The 23,765-nt window shown below is 50.4% G+C and overlaps 1 protein-coding gene across 3 annotated transcripts in view; it reads left to right on the forward strand.

Moving 5' to 3' along the window:
* The window catches only part of RAD21 (RAD21 cohesin complex component), a 337,501-nt gene that overhangs the window by 229,653 nt on the left and 84,083 nt on the right, over nt 1-23,765 (forward strand). For all 3 annotated transcript variants that reach the window (XM_078686859.1, XM_078686858.1, XM_078686860.1), the window contains exons 9-10: nt 4,752-4,975; nt 5,470-5,650. In XM_078686859.1, coding sequence (XP_078542985.1) covers nt 4,752-4,975; nt 5,470-5,650 — 405 coding nt within the window. The remainder of the gene's footprint in view (nt 1-4,751; nt 4,976-5,469; nt 5,651-23,765) is intronic.

The raw sequence follows: 23,765 nt of genomic DNA on the forward strand, positions 1-23,765 counted from the left end.
GACCCTCCGGCTCCTGGGCCTGAGGCCTCCTGCATCCTGCTAGTGCAACATGCCAGATGGCATATGCGGGCTATGCAGTGGGGCCTGATGTGGGCACAGCGTCAGGGCAACCTGTCCGATCATGTCCAGATCTCGGAGGGCACTGCACGACAATTGCAGTGGTGGCTCACGAATCACGATTGGGTCAATGGCAGATCCCTCTCCCTTCCCCAACAGGAGCACACAGTGGTGACGGAAGCGTCCCTTCTGGGATGGGGAGGCCACTTGGGAGAGGCGACAATCAGATGCCTCTAGTCTCCTGCGGAATTACGACTCCATATCAGTCTTTTGGAGTTTCGGGCGATCCGACTTGAACTGAAAGCATTCTTTCCCTCTGTCTGGGTAAGTGTAGTGCAGGTGTTCACGGACAACACCACTGCCATGTGGTATTGCAACAAACCGGGTGCGGTGGTGTCGGGGACCCTATGTCAGTAGGCTCGGCGCCTCTGGACATGGCGGGAACATCAAGGCATTACCTTGGTGGTTCAACACCTGTCAGGTTCTCTGAAAGCCAGGGCAGGCTAACCCAGCCGCCGGTGCTTGATGGATCACGAATGGAGTCTGAACTCGGACGTGGCGCAAGGTCTCTTTCTGCAGTGGGGAGAGCCTTGGCTAGATTTATTTGCCACCGAAGAGAACTAGCAATGTCATCAGTTCTGCAGTTTGGCATTTCCAAGGCAGCACTCGCTCTGCGATGCTTTTTGTCGCGAGTGGAGTTGCGGTCTGTTGTACGCCTTTCCACCTATACCACTTCTGCCCAGAGTGCTGAAGAAGATTCGGCGCGACCGTGCCCAAGTCATCTTTGTGGCTCCTGATTGGGCATGAAGATACTGGTATCCCGAGCTACTCAATGTGGCGATTGATACCCGATCCGACTACCTCTTTGGGAGGATCTTCTGTCACAGCAGCAGGGGAAAGTCCTCCACCCGAACCTGTCCAGCCTCCCACCTCCATGCTTGGAGATTGTGCGGTGACAGTTGACAGCTTTCGATCTTCCTCCTGAAGTCTGTGATGTATTTCGGGCAGCCAGGCATCCCTCCATTAAAATGGTATACGCCTGAAGGTGAAACAAATTTGTGGAATGTTGCACAGCGAAGGCTGTGGATCCCCTTTCTGCCCCTCTTTCTGAGGTCCTTTTGTTCCTTTCATTGGCCCAGCAGGACTCTGCTCTGGGAACTGTCAAAGGTTATTTTTCGGCCATCTCTGCATTTCTATGGCTTCCAGATGAGCCTTCTCTCTAAGTCCCCGGTTGTTTCCTGAAAGGCATTACACACACGTTTCCTCCCGTGCCTTTCATCATGCCTCAATGGGACTTAAACCTTGTCTTCACATATCTGATGTGCGCTCCCTTCGAGCCCCTTCATAACTGTCCTTTGTGTCTTCTCACTCTCAAGACTGCTTTCCTGCTAGCTATCACCTCTGCCAGAGGAGTGAGTGAGCTCCAGCCTCTTTCTTCCAAACCTCCTCTCTGTTCATCCGGAAAAGGTGGTTTTAAGGACCCGTCTTTAATTCTTGCCAAAGGTTGTCACGCCCTTCCACATCGGGCAGACAATCACTTTGCCCACCTTCTTTCCGCCTCCGCATTCTTTGATAGAGGATGAGCGGCTCCACCATCTGGATCCAAAACGTGCGCTCTTTCTATCTGAAGCGCACAACAGTTCCTTGTGGATGACCAACTTTTTGTTGTCTACGTGGGCGCCAAAAAAGGTCGGGCCTTGCACGTTACTCATTGTCTAAGGAGCCTCCTGTGGGGCTGCGTGCCCATTCTACCGGGGCAACAGCAGCCACTACTGCCTTGGGACGCGGCGTTCCTTTGCAGGACATTTGTCAAGCCTCTCTGAACACGTTTACCAGGCATTGCCTTGACAGTCAAGTCTGGAGAGACAGCTTCTTTGGCCATTCTGTTCTCCGTGACTTTCTGGTGTAATCTTGTTCGCAGACCCACCACCTGGTTGGTATTGGTGGGGTATCTATTCTAAGGTAAGGATTCTATCTCTAACGTGTCTCTTTCAGATGCACAAGCTACTACTTGGGTAACAATATATCTGTAAGAGATATTAGTGATAGATTTCTTACCGCCCCACCCATCCTCCCCATTCTGCAAACTGATTTCTAGGGTTAGGGACATTGTTTTCGGGGTCCTAGTTTCAGGACACCAGTGGTCAGTTTCTTGCATGGCTCTGCGTTCCTGGCGCGGAAAGTCGTGTACAGATCTGACGTCCGCGCCCATGGGTGGCGCCTAAGTAGTCTCCCTGACGTCATCTCGGCACCTACGACGCCAGCGACCGACGCGGAGCCGCACGACGCCATCTACCGACGCGCAGGGGTACTGCTGACTAAACTTTCCGGATCCAGTCTGACGCCTTGGGAAATTCTATGGTAAGGAATCTATCACTAACTAATGTCTCTTACAGATATATTGTTACACAAGTAGTAACGTTTGCATTATACCCCGTAGCCCGGCTCCTCATTCAAAAGAAGAAAGCAAGGGACCACAGGCTGCTGCAAGACTTAACTGCTGCTCCCTTGCCTTCTATTGAACTTGGTCTATTCCGCCGCAACCAGGAAACACGGCTTTTTTTGTGCTGCTGCTTTTAAAAAGTGAGTGGCGTGAAAAACTGGTGTTTCCTGGGATGTGCTGTGTGTGTGCGCTCGCGCTCCACACACGGCACTGTGTGCTCTGGGTAACCAGAGGGGCGCGCGCACATGGCGCGCACCTTTTTGGGAACAGTGACATGGAGTTCCCCTTCATGACATCTGCCAGGAAGCCAAGTGAGCTTTATTGCACACGTTCACCAAACATTACTGCCTAGACAGCCAAGTCCGTAGAGACGTCTTCTTTGGCCGTTCAATTCTGCAGGACTTTCTGATGTGAACTAAGTTCGCAGACCCACCTCTGGTATTGCTGGGGTATCTATTCTAAGGTGAGGAATCCATAACTAATCTCTTTCAGATGAACAAGTTACTTCCCTTTGTAACGATATATCTGTAAGAGACCTGTATTAGTTATGGATTCCTCTCCGTTCTACGTACTGACTTCTAGAGTAAGGGGCCCCTTTCAGGGCCCTCGTTTTGTGCACCAGTGGTCAGTGTCTTGCATGGCTCTGCACTTCTGTCGTGTAAAGAACTGACGGCAGCACGCAGGGCCGAAGTCTAAGTAGATACCACGATGTCATTCTGGCGATCACAACGCCAACGACTGATGCATAGTTGACTGACGCACAGGGTTAGAAAAATTCTCTGGATCCAGTCTTGACACCTGGGGGTAATTCTAAGGTGAGGAATGCATAACTAATATGTCTCTTACAGATATATCGGTACCAAACGTAAGTAACTTGTTCGATTACACTGGGCACACCTGCGTGCCCCTGTTGGGATGCAACTGCACTATCTAAAGCACATGCATTTAATTCCGAGTTAATGCATGAGCTGCAGATAGCACAAGTCGAAAAAGGCAACTGCTTTTCACCTTTTCAGATATGCCGTTTGGTTGTGGTATAAAAAATGATTTAAAAAAATTAGGCATTGTAGGACACCGAGGATAAAATGAGCAGAGGATGAACTGAGGAATTGTAGAGCACCAGAGTGTCTGTGTGCTTGGTAGCAGTGCACTGGAGATGGCAAGAAAATATGCACTACCATGAAGTGCTAAAAGGAAAAAAAGTAGTCCCCTGATATCAGCTAGGATTGTTTCAAGTCTTCCAATCAAAAGGATGGTAAAGAAGCTATGCTCCGAGGGAGGGGCAGCCGAAAGAAGAGGAAAGAAAGCCATTAAACCTGCAAATGACAAGTAAGCCAGCCGAACATGAGCAGTGGCCTGTCCCAGAGCACACAAGTATTTTTAGTGCTCACAATAGGTTTTTCAACCAAAGCAAATCTGCATATAGTAGAGATCTGAAAATGGGTTGTGACTTCTGCCAGTGATTTGGCTTGTGATAAAGGAAAAACATGTAAATAAAATGGGAGAAATAAAGTAAAGAAATAGAGGAAGTTCAAATAAAAAATATTGAAGCTTTAACAAGCAAAGTAAAACAAACATTGTTAAAGGCAATAAATCTACCATTGGTAGCCAGCCTTTGTCTTTGTGTGCTTGTGTTTTTTGTGGGGTTTTTCTGACGTTTGTTTGGGAAGGGGCTGGGCCGTCTAACTACAAAAACGTTCGCTAAAAGCAGAAAGATTTTTCTCAAAGCACACATTACCTTAGTAATCCCTGCCACTTAAGGGAACCTCTTGTGTGTGGATGTGCTCCTTGTAAAATGGCTGAAAGCAGTCGGTCACAGTGAAGTTAATCATTAGCTTTAGGGAGTTGATCCACTGACATATGCTGTAGAGGGCATGCTGAAAGCACCTATAAGTATATTATTCATAGAATTGCTTATGCCACACCTAAACAAAGGTGTAAAATAATAATCAGGGCAGATATGGCTATTCCTTGATTACAAGGAATGAAAAAACAGTGGCATGCCTTTTAGAAGTGTGGGTCAGTTTACAAGGCTTATGAATGACACTAGTTCTGATTCACCAAACATTCTACCTCTTATTAAACCACGGAAAGACTATAAGCAGAATAATGCACAGAATTAGGACCTACAACTAATCTCAAGGTACAGATCTGTTAGTATTGTAAAGCATATTTCTTGCAACTAATGATTTTTCACTTTAATAAGGTTTTAGATGTTGGGTTTTTCCAGTAATGTTTATTCTCCCTTTAGTAAAGGAAACAAAAGCAAAACGAAAGAGGAAGCTAATTGTGGACAGTGTGAAGGAATTGGACAGCAAGACTATCCGTGCCCAGCTAAGTGATTACTCCGATATTGTCACCACACTGGATCTTGCACCACCTACAAAGAAACTAATGATGTGGAAGGAGACTGGTGGGGTCGAAAAGCTGTTTTCTCTGCCTGCTCAGCCATTATGGAATAGTAGGCTGTTGAAGGTAAATTAGCAGTAATGAGTTATCTTTTGACCAGTGAATAGTGCAAACCTGCAGCAATTGACTAACTGTAAACTGAGGTCTTTATAGAAGTTAAGCATGCATTTTGTTAAGTCACATCAATGTATCACCAAGCACCATGATTTGAGGATCCATTTGGAAATATTTAGGTGCTTACCTCATAACGCAACAAGAACCTCTATAGTCCAGTTGGATCTCTGGCAACTGGGTGACATGTTAATTCAAATAACCATCGAAATAGTTCAGTTTTGAGGGTTTTTCCAAATCTGGTAGAATTTAGTTCAGTATTCCAGAGTTCAGCACCTGAATTGACAACTGTTTCTGCTCTAAGAGGTGGTGGTGTGGATTCAAGGGAGAGGTATTTTCTATGTAGAGATTGTACTGTTTTGTTACTATTGGTCTTGTTAATGATTCAGCGTGTCTTGCAAGCGCTCTTTAGTGGCTTGTTAAATAATTGAAATGTGTATTCTTTATAGCTGTTCACCCGTTGCCTCACACCAGTGGTGCCAGATGAACTTAGGAAGAGAAGGAAAGGTGGAGAAGCTGACAATCTGGATGAATTCTTAAAAGAATTTGAAAATCCAGAGGTTCCCAGAGAAGAACAGCAACCACACCAGCAGCAATCACAGCTGCCACAACAACCGGGCGATGTCATTGGTTTGTTAAACCTTTACCTATTAACACTTGTCTGTGTAATTTATGCTTTAAAAAACATTTTGATTCCTTGCTGTGTTTATTTTTAATTTGTCAAAACAAAAGCAGCTTCATATTGTGTAAAATGCTACCTAGTTAATCAACTTTAGTCTCTGGCTGCCGTCAGTTGAGTATCTTTCTTGAATTGGTCTTCATGCAATCTTCAAATAATGAAAGCAGCACCCACATACACATCACAATGCAAATGGCCATTGTATATTTTCAGTGTCTTTAACGCACGCTACAAAACACTGACTTTCTCTAATGGGAAAGAGTATTGTAAATTACGGGAAGAGGTGAGATTGTAATAACCTACAAACAGATGCATGAGCACTGAGAGATTCTTTTTTTAATTTATATAGTATGCATTTGCAGCAATGCGACTTAAACTGTAATTTTCCTTACAGCTGCATGGTTTGCCAGTCTTATGAGCCTCGTGACCTGTGATTGAAAATTACTCCTTTGCACAGACTGATTTTAAGTAAGATAGATCTAATTTAAAAAGGCAAGACTGTCTCCCATCTCTTCTGAGCTAAAAAGTTCTCTTCTATGAAAACCATTGAAGACCAGATTCTTACTTCAAATGGCTAATCTAAAGTGCTTCCCAATCATTGCAAACTACCAAATGGAGGGGTGTGGCCAGCAAGATGGCCCATCGGCCGTCCTAAGTGCAAGCTGCGGGCCCGACTGCATAATCCTGCTGCCCCAGAACCACCACAGTGCCTGTGACTGTCTGTTTTGCGGGGTTAATGTAGGGGTGGCTATAATTGCCTGTCAGATTGTTCACACCATTGACCAGCCAAAGACCCAGCTGCTGCATATATCCTAGAGCTGCGTCCGGTGATTGACGTACCGAAGGTAGAGTTCCCTTTGGCACGGTGCCCACACTTCGGGGCATGCTGCCCGCGCAGGGCTCTTCCCCGCCCCCAGACTGACAGTGAAGCGCTGGTGCCATCTGCTGGGAAAGAGTGGCCTGTCGAAGAGGCCCATGGGCCCAGAGGCAAGACGAGAGGTGTGCACTCATGGCGCCCACAGAAATATGGTTCGCTGTTACAGACCAGAGTTCCTTCAATCCATTCTATAACCCCCTCCCTAGTGAAAACACGTCACATCCCTGTGTCCTCACAGCATGTACTATTCTTAAGTGTGAGAAAGTGCCATCTTTCTTGCATGATATGCCCCCACTTTTTGCTGAATTGTTGGTGTGTTTTGACTGAGTGTGCCCTGGACTCCTGCCAATCAGGTGCCCAGGGCCTGTGTTCCTTCCCCTAAAACTGTGTTGAAACTAAAACCCAATTGACATCTCTGGCCACATGTCAGCCCCTGGTAAATGGTACCCAGGGCATTGTGACCAGAGAAGACCCCTAGGTGCTGCAGCACTTATTGTGCCACCCTTAGGGGCCCTGTACCCTGACACACACACACACACACACACTGCCTGCAGGCTGTGTCCTGGTGCAGAACTAAACAGTGTCAACATGGCACACCTCCCTGTGTGCCATGCCCACACACCCACTGCCCTGGCATACATCAATCACCCCTCTAGCTGGGTGCCCTATGCCAGTGGTATGGGCACAGGTGCATGAGCCCTGTTGCCCTAGAGTACCCAGGGCACTGTAAGTGAAGTGATGCCATTAAGAGTATATGGTGCTGGGAGGTTGTCATTAGGAACTCCACAGCACCATAATGGCTACACTGAAGACTGACAAGTTTGATATTAAACTTCTCAGCACATTAAACCCGCACTGATGCCAGGGTGGGATTTAATGTAAAATGCACTACATAGGGCATCTTGGAGATGCCCCCTGAAACCTAACCTACAATCCACGTCTTGTCTGAGAGGCTGCCACACAGCAGACATGTTGTTGAACCCCTGTTTTTTTATTTTAAGAGTTTTATATAGCGCTGGCTAGACCCGGAGGTATCAGAGCGCTTTACATGAGGTTCCACAAAATTACACGATTATATCCGTTCCAATTTACATAAGTTGCTAGACAAACAATTACATGAACATAGAAAACGAGATAAGGGAAGAGTAGAGGGGAAGGGGGTCAGGGTAAAGGGGTGGGAGGGAGATACAGCAGAAAGACTAAGAGTCTGCCCAAAGTCCGGCTGAGTAGGTGACGGTCAAAGGGGAAGACCCAAAACCCATCTCCTCTATAGCTAACAGCTCCATCGGGCTTTGGCCAAATAGCTAGGTCTCAATGGGAAACATTTAGAGAACATGGAGGGCAAAAATGGAGCGTAGAGGGGAAGGGACAGGGAAGGTGAGAAAGATAGGCTAGGGGAGGAGACAACAAGGAGAGACTAAATTAAGTCTGTCTAAAGGCAGACTGGGTAGGTGACGACCAAGGAGAGAGTCCACGGCCCATCTCCCCTATAGCTAAACCAGGTAGCTCCATCGGGCATCAGACAAAATAGTTCAGTCTCAATACATTCAGAGAGAAAGACATAAATAGAGGAGGATGCAAGAAGGGACGACGGGAGAGACGAAAGGAAGTCTGCCGTAAGTCCGGCTGGGTAGGTGACGGTCGAAGGGGAAGACCCAAAACCCATCTCCTCTATAGCTACCAGGTAGCTCCTTCGGGATTTGGCCAAATAGCTAGGTCTCAATAGGAAACATTTCGAGAACATGGAGGGCAAAAATGGAGTGTGGAGGGGACAGGAAAGGTGAGAAAGAGAGGATAGGGAAAGAGACAACAAGGAGAGACGAAAGGAAGTCTGGCTAAAGACCGACTGGGTAGGTGACGTCCCAGGAGGGAATCCCCGACCTGTCTCCCCTATAGCTAAACCAGATAGCTCCATCGGGCATCAGACAAAATAGCTAGATCTCAAATGACGAGGGAGAATTCACAGGTAGACAGGGTAGGGACTAGTGCCAGAAGAGGTGAGGACCGAGGTCAGTAGCAGGAAAGTGGAGAGGAGTAGAGCGGGTAGAGGTAAGGGGAAGGTAGTTTGGTAAAAGTTACAGGGGGAAAGTGATACAAGGGAGAGAGGAATGAAATAGGGGGAGGCAGGCAAAGAATGAAGGCGGTAAGAGGTGGGGGAGGGGGTAGGAGACACAGCAAGGAGACGAGGAAGACCAGGCTAGACCTGGAGGTATCAGAGTGCTTTACATGAGAATTAAGACATGTTGCAGCGTTACATTAGAGTTACCTTACAGTTGGATCCTCTGCTTTTGAAGAAAAACAATATTGATGGAGGGAAGGGAACATAACGGGGAGATGAGGAAGAAAAGAATGTCTGATGTCCAGATGGCCCCACTGCTCACCTTTGGGGACCACACAGGGCGTAGACCTGAAAACGCCTGACCGATGCCATTTTGAAGATAGGCGACACCACCTAATATGAGATATTGGGCAAATAAAGCAGGGACCAGGAGTGTGAGTATAGGTAAAATGAATGACCCCTCCAAGATGGCCACCATAGTTTGGGAAGGGAGCAGGCCAATTCTATTTCCATGCTCAGCAGATCCTCCAGATCAGGGAAGGGGGCGCCATCTTCGGGATCAGAGGTAAGAGGACGACATGGCAGTCTAATTGTAGCAAAAGGCCATAAACATTCAAAATGGGAGCTCACAAATGCACACTTCAGCCCAAAGAGAGTCCCAATGACACTCGGCTCATGTGGCAGCCTCAAATCAGATACGTGTAACACCCATAAAGCCGGCTTCACCTTCGAGCAGGGCAGAGCCGGCACGGCTCATTAATTTGCATTACGTCAAGCACTTTGTAATATCAGCCATGAAGCCTGTGGATACCATGATGCCCCTCGGGAAGTAATGAACAATTTGTAAAACAAGCCCGGATTCTCCAAAACTAGTTCAGTTAATTAGATGTTTCTGCTTGACCAGTCCAGACGCAGTCAGTCCAGGCTGCGCACAGATGACAGCAGTGGAGAAGTGTGGCTCAATGGTTAGAGCGGCAGACCCTGATGCAGAGGTCTAGCCCAGGACCAGGGTTCAATTCCCCGCCTCGGCGGGTCTTGGGCTCAAAAAATTCCACGGACCTGATAATTCTCGCCTCGGTGCCTATTCCAATCATGGAGTCCCACTCTGCAACTCTGGGCAATAGCTTGCTTAATCTCCACAACGGCCCCCACAACGCTAAGGATGCCTGGCCTCCACCTTGGGGGTGCCCAGGAGTGGACACCTCACAGGGAAAGCCAGGATGGGTTCCACAGCGGTATTCGTACAAGCGCCTTGAGACCCTGGCGGGTGAGTAGTGAGCTATACAAGTATCAATTTACATTTTTACAGCAGCAGTCGGGGCCCGCAGGCCTAGGCGGGGCTGGGTACCTACCGAGCAGCAGGAGCCCGTGCGTCTGCTTGTACTCGAGCTTCTGCTCCTTCAGCACCCAGTCGATGTGCTTGCTGACTTTCTTGGCCTCCTTCTCCTCCAGCCGCAGCTTCTCCCAGCTCTTGACCTGCTGCTGCTACTTGTCTTGTGGCCGCCGGACTTGTAGAAGAGCTGCTGTGGCGAGGGCTAGTCCCTGCCCTCGGGGGTGGGGGGGGGGCAACCGCCGCCCCCTCCGTTCTGCACGGGCATCCCGCGGTCCCCGCCGCGCTCTTGAGTCACGTATATCCGCAGCTCACCACATCTATATACTTTTGAGGCACTGTCGCATCATGGGATCATGCTTTGTCTTGCCTCGCCGTATCTGCATCTTGTGCCAACGGCCGATCATTCCGGAGCCGCCAGCCATTTTGCGCTGAGATCCGGTGAACCACTGCGCCGTAGCCCATTGTCTCTCTGCAATAGTGCTTGTGCTTTTACGCCATAATCTGTTAGTTCTGTAATCCCTTAAGCATATCAGGCGCAGCGTCACCTTACTTGTATATGCCGCTCTCGTAATTTCTGCACCGCGCTCGGTCCGATGTTCAGACACTGCTGGGTGCTGCCATTTTAGCCAGCTCGGGGCTTTTCATATCTACACACCCTGTGTAGAGAGCAATCCACTGTCCTGGGCCTGCAACATTGTTCGTCCTGGGCGAGGTGCATGGTCTCCTCCCCCAGGATGGGCACGGGAATCTTCAAAGGCATGCCGCCTTTGTGAGCTTCTCCAGGCCACATCTGGCCTGGAGAAGACCTGTTCTGACCCCCACTAGTTCTGACCTCCATTCTGGCAGGAAACCCTCAGTGAGGAAAGGGGGTGGGCCAGCCTGTGCCAACTCCACCCCTCAGGTGGGAGAGGCGAGGTGAAGCACGACTCCGGGCCCCGGCCATCTTGAGGATGGGGAGCCCTGCCCAATCAGATAGGCTCCTGCCCCACTCCCACAGGAGAGGAGCAGGATAGGGGGTGCACTCACCCTGGTGCAGGGACCCAGTGGTCCCTGCTCTCACCCTACCTGGCCTTCTTCTACCTTAGGCATTGTCGCAGCGGCAGACTCAGTCCGTAACCTAGGTGTCCTGCTCGGGCCTAGTCTCCAGCTGGACACCTTCGTTAATAAAACCACGGCGACCTGCATGCTGCTGTTACGCATGTTGCGGAAGATTCTTCCGCTACTCCCTCACTCAGCGAGGACGGAAGCAGTGCGTAGTATCATCCTCAGTAGGTTAGACTACTGTAACGCACTGCTTCTGGGAGCCCCCAGTACTCTAATTATGAAGTTACAGCGGGTACAGAACATGGCAGCTAAACTGGCGCTCTCGCGGCCATGGTCTGCTTCGTCCTCTCTTGCCCTTTCGGATTTACACTGGTTACCGGTGCAAAAACGGATCTGCTTTAAATCAGCTTGCTTGGTCTTTAGAGCCTTGCATGGGCTGGGTCCAGTGGTACTGCGAGGTCTTTTTTCCTGGTACTCTGCTGCCAGACTATTGAGATCCTCCTCTGCCTTCTTGGTGACTGTTCCCAAGATAAAAAGGGTGAGGATGGGCGGCCGCTCATTCAGCTTCACGGCCGCCAAGCTTTGGAACTCCCTACCTCTGGCCCTAAGGTGCAAGCAGGATCTCTTGTCCTTTAGAAAGGATCTTAAAACCTACCTTTTTCCGAAGGCAGCGTAACTGTCATCTGTAGGAATGTCTGTGGTCAAAGCGCCAGGATACCCTTTGGGTGACAGTCGCGCTCTATAAGTATGCCTACACACACATACCTGTAACGCCCCTAAATTTAGTATTTAGGGGCTCCCTGAACCTTCCTTCCTCCGATCCCGATTTCGAAACAAGAAAAGACTTGCTGTGCAGCTTCTAACAAGAGGACGACACCAACTGACTTGGCCCCAGCTCTACAGGCCTGTTGATCATTGAACCTGCTCCTGCTAAATCCCGGCATCTACTGCGGGCATCAACCTCGAGGACCTGCCTGCCTTGAACCTCTTAGAGACTGGGACTCCCATGAGCAGTGGTTCTGCTCAAACAGCAGTACTCCTGGTGCCAGCCAGGAACAGCGAATCCAGCACACACTGCATCCCGCCGAGCCCGGCCTATGTGGACAAAGATCCTGATGACATCCCCCCGGTGATTCTTACCTGGAATCCAGTGCCCAAGGATCCTCCTCGATGACCCAGACGACGACTGCAGCCTCAGAACAAGGGGCCCCTCCAGCCATGACCAGCAGAGGGTAAGATTTCCAGACGTCAAGACACCCCTGCCCATGGCCCCCTGTGCCCAACTCCGGGGTGCCTACCTATCCTCCTTGATCCCAACTTACCCCTTGAAGTGTTGGTTGCTCCTGCAGAATCTCCATCCACGAGCCTGCAGTCTTTGTTCACTTTCCAAGATCTCCATTGAATAACATTGAGCGCCCGACGGCTCAAAAGCACCCTGCACCCAGCCTCCCGAGTGCCCCTGGCAGTGCAACCTTGGTCCTAACCTACTTCCCCATTTGCCCTAAGCAAGTGACCAGGAGCCCCGCTCCCACAGCCACGTGGCCTGCTTGCCAGAAGCCACCAACCAATGGCCCCCTGCCTCTCATTGGATAACATTGGCATAACTAGCTCTGCACCCGGCTGCCCCTGTGCCGCTGAGGGTGTACCAACTGTACATACCTGACCTTGGGAGACCCCGGAGTCTATGCCCAGAACCTTAAGTCTGCCAGTCAAGTACTTACCCAAAAGCCGATAACTCACTTTTCTTCCATAGGCTAACATTGACTGGTTTCAAGTCTTTAAAAGTGTAGAGTTTTGAAACTTTTAAATATTCATCTAAAATCAGCTGAACAACGAATTCTGATTTACTCACCTGTTATCAGGAGAGAACCCAGTGCTTCATCTTTTAGCCCAGCACTGACTCTGAAAAGTAATCCTAACCGTACTTACCAGTAACTTGAATATCCTTCCATATGAATCCACTGTCTGGTTTTCACCAGACAAGTTTCGAAGTGTCGATTTTCAGAAACTACAAATATTCTTTAAAAATCGCCTGTATGACTTAAACGCATTCTTTCAACTGTTTATAGGAGATGCACCAGTGCTGGATCCAGGATCCAACCTGGAGTAAGAAAAAGTAATCATAACACTTACCTGCTAAGTGAATTTCCTCCCATAGGATCACATTGGTGATTCTTTGTGAAGGTTTTTGTCAACTTTTTAAATACAATAATATTCCTTAAAAATCGTTACTGTAACCAACTCTTTTACTTAACTGTTTACAGGAAAAGTCCCAAGACTGAATCTAGGATCCAGTCATGTGGTTAGAAAAGTAATCTACAAAGTAACTGTGAGAAGTTGGCCTGATGTGCAGTGCTCACTATTCTAGTGATCGCTATATATCAGTCCAAGCAACCCTTATTGATGATTGGTTGTAAGTCAACCTTATAGACCGGCTATCCTAGTAGCATGGATACGAGCAGTCTAAGGCTAAGACTCTAGAGGGCGTGTTAAGCCAGCTGTTTTACCATCACATTACCCCTTGAACACCCAGTGAAAGGACACCACACAAGTGTTATGAAAATAAACAATGTATTTATTAGAATCACAACAACCCTGTACTCTTTATGAGGACAGGGTGCTAAGCACACAACAAAACTCTTACGAAAATACTTTTAAGTTAGCACGTTACACAAATGCCCGAGGGGCACGAAAAACCATATACGCTAAAAGTGGAATGCGAATTACTAGCAGGTAAGTAACGGTTCTAATAGGCTTTGGAATCGCTAGGGCTGGACTAGGGAATCGTTAGATTACTACTAGGAGGCCCAGGGGACTCGGGTGCAGAGTGTGCACTCTCACGCGGGATGCGGGACAAAGTCTATGGAAGCTAGAATTCACAAAGTTAGTGTTCACGGGCGAACCCGACCTGGTAGGAAGAAAATGACAGTGGATCCTGACCCTTGGATAGTGAGGCTACGCTGGGACACCGGAGTGCCGAAGTTACCTAGCCCAGGGGCTGCAGCTGCATAGGTCTGAAAAGACGTCGGGGATCTCGTTGCCGGACCGGGAGCCTGGAAGGAAGAAGTTGCTGGCAGGCGACCAGTGAAGGAAAGTTCGATGGATCCAAGCCTGGATCAAGGAAGAAGAAACCTGAAAGCAGAGGGGACCAAGTTCTTGAATCACTAGCCAGTGATTAAGTGGGCACCAGGATGGCACCGGGCGAAGTCACCGCAGTCAGGTGAGTGGGCGCTGCTGGGCTCTGCAGTCTCTCGGACCAGGAGGCGTTGTCGGCGACCAGGATGGAGGTGCGAGCTGTCCCACGAAGGATGAAGTCGTTGGCGTCGAAGTTACCCAGGATTGGGCAACAAGCCTTGGCTAATTCAAGCCCACGCGGTGGACTCAAAATGGCGTCTTGAGTGGACCAGGAGGGTCCGGGGTGCTCCTCTTCTGGAAGGGAGCAAGGGCCAGTCTGGAGCAACCAGACCAGCAGCAGAAATGTCGTCGGGCGTCGTCAGGAAGGCCACAAGCCAGCGGGCTAGTAGCCAAACAACGCGGTGAGCAGCAAAAAGCAGAAGGGCCCCACGCAGATCGTGGAGATGCTGGGAGGCTGCACTTCGGTGCTGGAGCTGCTCAGGGTCGGGGCTTCTCGGACCCCAAAGCACTCACCAGGAAATTACTCGGCGGGCTTGCTGTGCAGAAGTCGTGCAGTCTTGAAGATGGCCGGTCCCTCGAGGTCTCGTCACACCCACGAATCTCAGCGTGACTGATGATGTAGGTAGAGGTCAGAGGTGCCAGGGAAGCCGGGTCTCGTCGAGCTGGGCAGTCGGATTCCGGAGGAAGGACGTGCAGCAGACCGCAGTGTTCTTAGATGGTGCCTGCGGATGCAGGGTGACTACTCCTTAGCCACAAGGGAGAATCTTGAGGAAGAAATCGTGAAGTCCTTTCGTGGAAAGTGGTATCTTGATTCCAAAGATGATCTGATTTGGAAGGGGGCCAGTCTCTACCTTTATCTGGGAAAAAGGGGCTGGCACGCGACTAGGTCCTGCCCTATGGGTGGGACCAGGAGGGGGGTGGTTACACCCACTTCCTTGGCGGGCTTTTCCCCAGCACAGGGTCTGGAGTGACCCTGGAACTGGTTCCAGCCAGCCTATGCACAGTGAGCACCGGGGTGCCACGTGCAGTCACCTTCCTCTAAAGCCCTGCCTACCTACAATACACAAAACCCTGTCTGGGACGGTGCTGGCACCGCCCCTGGCAGGAAACCCTTTGTCCTTATCTCCTGCTCTGGGAGGACTCCCAGCAGCAGGAGGGCAGACTTGTGTCTCGGTGGCAGCATCCATTTTGTGGATGCTAAGGCTCTGTCTGACTTTTAACCGGGTTATAGGTCACAGGCATGTCGTGTCCCTCTAGAAGGGTGGAATGCTAACCCCGTCGCCAGAATTGGCGAGGGGTTAGTATTCCAATTCGTATGACACCTTACTCGACATGTTTTGATAAAGCGATACCAGAGTTGGCACATAACCGCGAGGATTATAATGCACTTAAGAGTATATGGTATGCGATATCATGGAAACGGCTAAGGGATAGATCCCGAAAGCCGCAGACAGGCTCAGCTCATGCCAGAGCACCATCTCACACGATTCCAAGCACTCTGCCTTCAGGATTGTTAAGGCCTGCCATAGGAGTGACTGATAGGAGATCTGTGTGTCCATTTTAGGGTTAGATATAGGTATACTATATCTAAAGCAAAGGGTGAGTACACCACCTTGCCCCAGCTGTCGTGCAGCCAGTTGTGTCAGTTTTAGTTAGTCAATCCAGGGGTGGCATAATACATGCTTCAGCCCCTGGGAGACTTCTGGGTACACCTCAGCCCTGGGTACAGGGACTTGGAGAGGGCCCAGTGCCAATTCAGTACCTGAGTACAATTTGGATAGAGAGAACAGCTAGGCTGTGGGTCTGATTAGCAGGCCCACAGCCAGGGAAAGTCGTAAACCAGTGCAGCAAAAAGCAAAAATCTGGGTGATCATAGGATTGCAGACCCTACTCTCCTACAGTAACTAATTGCATTTAACTAGAAATTCCCATTAAGCTCAATGTTGCATTGTTTGAAATTGTGTTGCCTATTGCAACAACTGTAACTATTTTAATCAAAAAGTCTATTGCCTATTTGAAAAGTATTTAACTACAGTAACTCATTCTGAGAAAGTCTATTTTGATACCTTGTTGGTTCTAAAAATAAAACAAATATATATTTTGATACAAAACAATTGGCCTAGAGTTGCAACAAATGCTTTACACTGTCCTCTGATACTTTCTTACTGCTCGACCAAGCTACCACTTTAGAGAGTAAGGTTGTATCAAACTTTAGCCTCTGCCAAACCTCTGGGGACTGTGGACTCTGTGCACACTGCACCGTACTTTGTTCCAGTATATACAGAGCCACTTTCTTACAGTAAGCGACATCTACAGAAGGCCTGACTGCCCAAGGCAGGGTGCTAAATATTACTTTTGAGGGCATAGCTGCACGAGCTTGTGCTGGTCAGTCATAGTACTGCCAGTACAAGTGACCAGGGAAGACATTTTAAAGCATGTGCTCAACTCTGGTGAAAGCGATTTTTCCCAGCTACATGATGACTTCACTGAAAGTAGGGATGTTCGTTATCCAATGTCCATATTGGTAACCCCTCGCTGATGCCAGTGTTGGATTTACCAATACATGCACCCAGAGGGACCTTAGAGGTGCCACCTGAAAACCTACTAGTCTCTGGTGCACTTGTTGACTGGTTTCTAACAGCCTGCCACCTGAGATGCTGTTCTGACCTCCTAGGGCGAGAGCCTTTGCTCTCAGGAGACTCAGAACTAAGGCCTGTCTGGGAAGTGTAACACCCCCTCCCACAGGATGACCTGCTGATTAGCCTCCTTGGGCCGACAAGCTTCAAAGAACTGCTTCCCTTTGGAATGTGAATCTGGCTTTCCTAACAGAAGAGGAAGCCACCATCCTTTCTCCAAGACCCCCTTGGCACATGAACAGGGAGCAAAAAAAGCTAGTCAGGTAGGCGTGCCACCTTCAAGCTAGTACCACCCCTAAGGTGGGCTACTGTGAGTTGAACGCAATTTTCAGAAGTAGCCATCTTTATGAGGGCATATTTAGGTATACTGGGACTGGGTTATGCCCACTTCCCACAGGAAGTGGCCATATAGGGGAGTGCAGTGACACCAAGCGTCAGTAGCCCATTGGCTACTACTCTACACTCCACTAACTTCAGTGTTAAGGGGAGCCCTTGGCACCCGAGAAGCGAATCCTGACAACCTAAGAGGACACTGAAGAGCCGCAAAAGCAGAGGAGAGAAGCAGCAGCTGACCTGGTACCAACCCTGCCAGCCTGTCTGGATCTCCCCTCAAACTACACCAATGTAGACTAGTCCTGCAACTGTTAACTCTAGAAACCTGGGATGACCGCCTGCCTTTCAAAAGGACTCAAGACCCCTGGTCAACAGCAGACCTGTTCTAAAGAAACTCCAAAAGAAGACCTGAGGCCTTCAGAACAGGCAAAACCCTACACCTGAAGTTAACATTGTACCTTTCGCTCCCAGCCAGAGTTGAAGTGCTCCAACGGTGTCTACAAGGTCCCCCAAACCTTCAGAGCTAGAGTCCATCGTGGTTTCACCCCTCCTGGACTCCTAGACATCACCTGCAGCCTCTGCACTTAGGCCCACGTACAGGCCCCCTCGTCTGCTCTGGTAAGAAAAAAAACCTGACACCCAAGGACACCCCTGCACCCGTTACTGCTGGACCTTGGAGAAGAGGATCAAAAGCCGGAGGGGGCCAGGGCACTGATTGAAATGATCACCTCTGTGGCATCATCTTGCACCACTTCAGATTTGGTGGATAGTACTCAGAACTCATGCACAGACACTGTCTTGGCCTAGTGGGTGACACTACACTACCTTCGACCTGCACTGCTGCGTGTGTAGGTGCCTGTCTGGGTCAAGATAACTACTTGCAGTGCGTAGGCAGCAGATAAGGTACTGTGCGCTCCTACCTGTGCTTTTCCCCTCACTGTGGCAGTGGATCAGCATTCTGATGGATACATCTGCCAGTGGATTCCTCACCTTGTGTATATCCCCTGCGCCAGCAACATTAGGAAACTTTTGTAGCTCTCCACGCCGACGAGGACGTAGACGACGTCACAGAGGCACGACTTCGCACGCGACCTCACTGACGTCACTGGAGCCATAAGAGAGCCTTGTCGACTTGATGACGTCGGTTCCCTTTTTCTGCGCCGTCGACGCCAACTGTGTTTGGGACTCTCCGTAGCTTGTTACTTTGTGTTTTCCAGTTTGTATCCTGTTCTATATTTTATTCTCTTCAAGGATGTCGTGACAATCAGGATTCAAGCCTTGCAGGGAGTGCGGTGAACACATGTCCATAACAGATCCTCACGACGATTGCGTATGGTGTTTGTCATCGGACCATGATGTCGGAGTGTCCTTCCTGCAGGAAGATGAACCCGAAGGCTCTGAAAGAAAGGGAAGCCAAGCTGTGTATGGCTAAAATGCGTAAAGAAAAGAGGGGCCCGAGGAGGTCGAAGACTAAATCGAGATCGGGCTCGAAGTCTATGACGGGCCATGCTTCAAGGTCCAAGAAACATAAGAAAAAGAAGAGGCATGGTTCTCGACGCTGTCCGAATAAGGAAGATAATCAGTCGTCGGCTTTGAAGGCTCATAGACATCGAAAGGACTATGCATCTCCTTCACCTTCCCCGGTAAGAGTATCTTCTCCTGTGACTTCACCGGCGCAGTCCTTTACCTTCTCCGGGGCATTCTTTGGCTCCGGTAGAAGAGGTTCCAGAGCCTGAAAGGCCATCGACTCCAGTGGATCCACAGTCGGCGCCGGCAGGCCCGAGTCCGTTGACGCCTGTGCCTGAGCGTATTCCAGGCGAGTACCCTCCTTTTCCTGGTCCAGAGCAAGACCCGACGCATTACCTTCATGCGATGTACGATGTCTTTGCGAGGGCAATGTACCCCTCTGGTGCACCTTCGGGTCCCATGGCATTCAATTTGGGAGTACCTCAAGCGTATGCTCCAGCTCTCTTCATGCCATTTATGCCTGCGGCTCCTAATTGGCATTTCCCGGCGCCGAGAACATAGACTCCGGCGCCGATAGATGTCGATCCCTCCATCTCCGGCGCCATAAGTTCGACCTCGGTCAACTTCAAATGTGCCCTTGGATCCGGGTTCGATGCCGGTCACGACGCCATTGGATCAGTGCGACTCCGTTGCCCCCGAAGATAAGGTCCAGAGGGAGGCACTGAGATTGCTGGAAGAAGCATTATAGGGAGGATGAGATGGAAGGAGAACTTCAAGAGTCAGACTTTTTTGAAGACCTAAGACAGGCAAGTGGTTTGGAGTTATTACCAGAATTGCAACTCTCTCCTCATTCAGAGGTTTCCTCCAAAGATGTGGTTCCTTACCACAACGTGATTCATAAGGCGGCTGATCTTTTGGATTTGCAACTCCCGACAACGGAATTTAAGTCTAATATCCTGACCGAAGTACTTCACTCTCCTTCTGCAGTAATTGAACCTTTGCTTCCATTTAATGAGGCTATTACTGAGCCACTTTTGGAAGTTTGGCAAAAACCCTGTTCAGCTCCTGCAGTCTCAAGGTCAGTTGCCAGAAGATAGATCTAGGACGGCTCCAGGAGAATTCTGAGTTTTTATCCTCTCATCCTGCTCCTGAGAGCTTGGTTATTCAAGCTGCCTGATCAAAGAGATCGGCTGGGGCTGTTCCACAGACTCCAGGTGGTAGAGTATAAGTGGCTGGATCAGACTGCTAAAAAGGGGTTTTCATCATCTTCTGTGGCTCTTAAGTCCCCCAATGCCACTTGCCTTTTGGGCAGATACATCCATGCCTTGATGGATTCTGCTAGACAACTAGCCCCAAAGTTATAGGAGGAGGACAGAAAGAACGTTGAGGTTTTGTCTGACACTCAGGCGGCTGCTAAACAAGTGATTCAGAGTGGCCTTGATACAGCGGATTCTGTAGCCAGGATAATGGGGTCTGCGGTTGCATCTAGAAGAAGTGCCTGGCTTAAGTCATCAGAATTTTCTCAGGATGTCCAGGCAAATGTTTTGGGCCTCCCATTTGATGATTCTGGACTTTTTGGGGGAAAAGGCAGATGCAGCTTTGGAAAGATTTAAAGAAAGCCTGGCTACAGCCAAGTCCCTGGGTCTGCAGACACCGTCTAGGGGTTCTTCATATAGGAAGTTCTGGGGCTTTGGAAGGTCGTCCTTTCGGACATAGACAGCCTCAGCAGGGGCAGGAACAGAGGTCGCCCACGAGGTCGTCAGCCCTCCTCCTCCTCCCTCCGCTACCTCTCCCCTCTTACCACAGCACAGACGCCCTAGATCCCATATTCTCATGCTGGTCCTGTGGGGGGTCGGCTTACTCATTTTCTACAAGATTGGGAATTGGTCACTACAGACCATTGGGTTCTGTAGTAGGGGATCTCTGTTATAGTCATAATCTAGTGAATAGTCCCGCCCATGTGCGTGGACCCTAGTCCCGCCCATGTGCGTGGACCCCGGAGCAATCAAAAATAATCTCTTAAAGTGTCAAAAAAATGCAGAACTTCAGACACTTAAGAGAGAATTTAAAGACCGATAATGCAGCCTATAAAAGCTACACTGTCCAGTACTTCAACTAGAAATTCCAACACAAAATCCACAAAACAGCAAAGCCTGTACAGATTTCCCTTGCTTTAACCGCAAACAGCCTCTGGAACGATAGAGAGGAGGACCTGGACAGACAAGCCCCATAGGCTGCCATTATGTGGCTCAGAACAGGATACTGTGCCTTTAAGAGAACCTTCCAGAACTTCACAGTATCCCAGAATGCACTGCAGGTCCCATTTACTTTCAGTTCTTTTTTCCGGCTCCTGCAAGCAGGACCCTGGAGCATTGAGCTCTCCCTTTTTCAAGGGTTTATTGGTGATTTTTCACTTTGTTGTTCAAGTTAAGTGCTTTTAAGTACTTTGGTGCTGTTCTTGTTGTTTTGCTCCTTTTGAAGTCAAATATGCCTGCATTATTTGACAAATGCCCGGAGTGCTCCAGGATGAAGTCAAAATCAGATCCCCATGAGGTGTGTATCCTCTGCCTTCCCTCTTCCCACAATCCAGAGGAGTGTGAGATTTAAAGGCTTCTCTGGCAGGACCCTGAAGGAAAGACAGAAGATCAGGCTTCAGGGCCTCGAGGAAAGAAGATTGGAGGCGCAAGGTGGGTCTGGAGGGGCTTATTCTGCCCATGCTGTGGCCTCTGGGGGGCTCCCCAGGGGCAGGAAGACCAGCAAACGTTCCCATTCTCCGTCTGAGTCGGTGGCACTGACTACGACGTCGAGAGGGATGACTACGGTCTGTTCCCCGTCTCCCCAGGGCTCTGGGTCGAAGCGACGTCGAGGGAGTTGCACAGACCGGCGTCGAAGTCTCCTTTGACAATTTCGTCGTCATCATCGTCGACGTTGAGTGATCGACGTCGAAGTGCCCGGCGTCGGCGCTCGCCGTCGAAGCGACAACGCCGTTCGCCGTCGGCGAAGAGGAAACGGTCGCCGTCGAGGCGCAAGAGGTCGCCGTCGAGGCGCAAGAGGTCGCCGTCGAGGCGCAAGAGGTCGCCGTCGAGGCGCAAGAGGTCGCCGTCGAGGCGCAAGAGGTCGCCGTCAACGGTCGAAGTCGCCGTCGAGGCAGACGAGGTCGCCGTCAAGGCGTGGAAGACGGTCGACGTCTAGGGACCTGCGCTCGCTGTCTGGTCACCGTTCTTCGACGTCGAAGAAGCGTGGTGAGAGGCCTGATGCTGTGGGAGGCTCGCCAAGGTCCAGGTCTGGAAAGGAAGGCGGATCACCGGGATCGGTGTACTCCGAGGTGTATACTCCATCGCAGACGCATGTTACACCTCCGCCTCCGTTGCCGAGGGGTCTCCCTCCGAGGGCTCAGACCCCCCCTCCTTTGCCTCCGCTGCCTCCTCCTGTACCTCGGCCTCAGGGGCATGATATGCCGCCCCCGGTTCCTCCGAGGTCGGTCTCGTTGCCAAGGCTTCCGACCCCTCCCAAGGGGACTCCTAAGCCGCAGGCCCCATCCAAGCCCAGGACTCCCGCCCCGGGGAAACCGGCGCAGCGTCCCAGACCTAGGAAATCGCGGTTACGCTCCGGACGGAGAGGAAGGTCAAGGAGTCAACACAGGTCCTCCACTAGATCTAGGCATCGCCATAGGAGGCGAGGATCCAGGTCCCGTACGGACTCCTCCAAGACTCGCTCATATTCGCCGACCCTATCGGATTCCCCGGAGACAAGGGTGTCTCCGGTGGACGACATCAGCACGTTCCAGGAAGTTCTCCTGAGGGGGGCTTCGAAACTGGGCATCACGGTGACGGCTCCTACACCTACGACGTCCGTGATATTCGAGACACTTCACAAGAAGCATCTGTCTCGCCCTCTGCTGCCTTTGGTGCCAGGGTTGGTTGAACCTGCGGAGGAGCTGTTCCTTACGCCTGCGGTGGTGAAGGCCGCTCCCTCCCGACTTCTGAAGTACAGAGCACCGGATTCGGACCCGCCTTCCTGCGGATGGACCCGTAATAGTGACGTCGGCCAGGAAGTTACATTCTACCTCCCCGTCCTCCACCGTGCCGCCTGATAAAGAAAGCCGTTGGATTGATTCGGCTGGAAGGAAGGCTTGTGGGACTTCTTCCACGACCATGAAAGCCTCCAGCGATTCGGCATTGCTGGGGCGGTACGGCCGTGCACTGTGGGATTCCATAGAGCAGTTCACGGACCTTCTGCCACTTGACAAGAGGGAGGACTTCCAAGAAATACTTCAGGAAGGGATGCTGGTTTCAAACCAAGTCATCAGCGCGGCTGCGGATATCTCCCTGTTGGCGGCCCATGGCTACTGTCACGGGATCAACCAGCGCCGCCACGGCTCACGTCACTCAAGCCGGAGGCCCAGCAGCGGGTGGCCTATCTGCCTTTTTCCGGAGAAACACTGTTCGGAAAACATGCCGATGATGAGATGGCCCGCATGAAGGCGGAGACCTTGACGGCTGTGTGCTTGGAAAAGCCCAAAGACAAGAAGTCCTACCGCCCGTTCCAGAGACGGTTCGGTGCGCAGGGAAAGGGACGAGGACAGTCTTCGGGACAACAGCAGCAGCAACAACAGCAGCAGTTCTGGAGACCCTTCCAAAAACGCCAGAGGGGTAGAGGTGGACAGCAGTCCTCTACAGCTAACAAAGGCCCGGCCGGGTCTCGACCCTGAGCGGTTACTTCCCCTTCATCCGTTACCCGCTCCGGTGGGGGGAAGCGTTAAATTTTTTCTGGCAGAGTGGAGAAAAATTACTCAGGACAAGTGGGTGCTGAATATTGTTTGCAATGGATACAGTCTTCGGTTCACTAGCCCTCCTCCATCGATTCCTCCGGTCAGCTCGCAATATCAACTGCCCGAGCTCCAGGCAGAGGCAGATATCCTGTTAAGGAAAAGGGCGATAGAAGACGTTCCTCTGTCTCAAAGAGGAAGAGGTCTGTACTCCCGGTTCTTTCTGGTCCGCAAGAAGGACAAGAACGAGTTCAGGCCCATTCTGGACTTGCAACAGGCAAACAAGTGGATTCGCAGAGAAAAGTTTAGCATGCTGTCGTTGCATCATATTTATCCTCAGTTGCAACAGGGGGACTGGCTATGTGCAATAGACCTACAGGATGCGTACTTCCATGTGCCCATTGCACACAAACA

Source organism: Lissotriton helveticus, chromosome 4_1 (genome assembly GCF_964261635.1).
Source record: "Lissotriton helveticus chromosome 4_1, aLisHel1.1, whole genome shotgun sequence".
NCBI lineage: Eukaryota > Metazoa > Chordata > Amphibia > Caudata > Salamandridae > Lissotriton > Lissotriton helveticus.